The sequence below is a fragment of the Azolla caroliniana genome, unplaced genomic scaffold, assembly GCF_043228905.1.
Source record: "Azolla caroliniana isolate FFs.n. ecotype wild unplaced genomic scaffold, voAzoCaro1.0.p SCAF_22, whole genome shotgun sequence".
Classification (NCBI taxonomy): Eukaryota; Viridiplantae; Streptophyta; class Polypodiopsida; order Salviniales; family Salviniaceae; genus Azolla; species Azolla caroliniana.
The window spans coordinates 10,839,275-10,841,206 of NW_028230457.1; the positions used below are offsets into that span (position 1 = coordinate 10,839,275).

Genomic DNA, 1,932 nt, shown 5'->3' on the forward strand with positions numbered 1-1,932 from the left:
TACGTGTTATGCCTAAGGCTAAAGGGTCGACATTCACCATTTCTAGGTTTCTATCCATCTGAAATATTGTGCATTGTCGGGACTGGGTTCTCGCATTGAAATCTCCTACCAGGAAGACTTCCCCTTGAGAAGAATATCGGATTATGTCATCCGACAAAGGTTCGTATGGAGAAGGCCCATGTGGCGTTCCTTCATCAACTATACTCGCCTCTCCAGCCATATTGTAGCGGGACCCTTTCGGGGGGAAGTAACAAACTGCGATAAATATCACATGATCCTTACTAGTGAGGACTTTCACCCACATAAAACGGGCTTCTGGGTCTGACTTTAGTATTTCTATCCTATTATTTATCTCTTTCCGAAATAATATCGCAACCCCCCCAGACCCTCTAGTAGTGTGTCGACGTGAGGTTTGTCTAAAGACAGATTCCCAACGAAAACCGTCAACTCGTGGCAGTCCTCGATTTGGGCTTTGATGTGTTTCTACTACAAAAAGTATATCAGATACTTTCAAAATCTCCTCTAGACGGCCAAGATGTGTCCAAAGTGCGCCGTTACAGTTCCATAAAGTGATCCTAAGTTTATTATCTGTCACATGGGCCACACGCCGTCAATTGGCGGCACGATCATTTATTATGACACGTCCGTCCCGGTAGAAAGCACGATGCCCCTCTTTACGAGCTTGTATGACTCGCGGCATACAAGTTTTACGATGCTCAATTTGCATCTTGGTCAAGTCTTCATCGAGGTAGATAGGCTCCCCGCCCAAGCCTCGAAGAATTGGTCTCTTTTTAAAAAAGGCGATTCTAGATTCTGAGTCCTTAAACTGAAGGACTAAAGCTCTTTTCCTAGTTGTGTCACGCCCTACCCTCCAGGTTTTAGTGATTGGTAGGGCTTCGTACCCTAACATTTTCCCTAATGTTTGTGCATCTTCATCCGGAGATGCCCCTTCCTTGAGCCCAGTAACTCGTACATTTAGGCGTCGAGCTTGACGCATTTTTTCTTCCTCGAGGGTAGTGTTTACAATGTTTTCATCCTTTAGTTCTTTTTTAATATTACGTTTTACTACATCAACCCACCCAGTTTTAGCTAATTCCATATCACTTTTAACCTCTTCTTTAACCTTTTTTATCTCGTCCTTAATATCCTCTAGGGAAGATATTTCACCATCTTCCCTAGATATCTCGAGGTCCTTAACTTGTTTTCGGAGGTTCACATTGTCTACCTTAAGTTTCGCTATTTCCGCAAAAAGTAGTTCTTTTTCTTCCTTATCTTTTTGTTTTTCAGCTTCAATTTCTTTCGCCCATTTTTCAAATTTTACTAACCGGTTAAGGACATCTAAAAATTCTTCCTTACTTATCATTTCGTCGTGTGTTTCCTTATGGTTTCGTCGAGAAGTCATGTTGTAATTCAAAGAATAAACGAAAGAAAAAGTCAAAAAGGGCAGAAAAAACTTAGCCGAGCATCGATGTCTTGCACGCTAGGTACAAGTGTAGAAGCACATTTGTACTCTCTCGTCACGACGCCGTAAGAGGTGTAGGTGATAGCGACGGTCGACAACGATGACAACAACGACGGCGACAAGGGCACCGATTACCCACAACAGCGACGGGTGACGACGATGGCCAAGAACCGACGACGACGGTGACGGCGGCAAACGTTAGACGTCAGACGACGGCGACGGCGGCAGACGTTAAACGTCAGACGACGGCGGACGGCGACAGTCGGCAGCGGCAGCAGACGGCGGCTGACAGCGGTTGCAGACGACGACGACAGCAGACAGCAGTTGCAGACGACGGCGGCAGCAGACAGCAGTTGCAGACGACGGCGACAGTCTGCAGACGTCAGCGGCAGAAAACGGAGGCAACAGCAGGCAACGGTCGGCAGACGGCAGACGGCAGACGGCGGCAGCAGACGACGACGGCAGCGTCA

The 1,932-nt window shown here is 46.7% G+C and overlaps 1 protein-coding gene across 1 annotated transcript; it reads right to left on the reverse strand.

Moving 5' to 3' along the window:
- Nucleotides 1-549: 549 nt before the first annotated feature.
- LOC147849972 (uncharacterized) lies at nt 550-1,463 on the reverse strand. The gene has a single exon (XM_087337159.1). It carries the CDS (start codon nt 1,400-1,402, stop codon nt 611-613), a length of 792 nt encoding a protein of 263 aa, XP_087193285.1. The 5' UTR covers nt 1,403-1,463; the 3' UTR covers nt 550-610.
- Nucleotides 1,464-1,932: the final 469 nt, after the last annotated feature.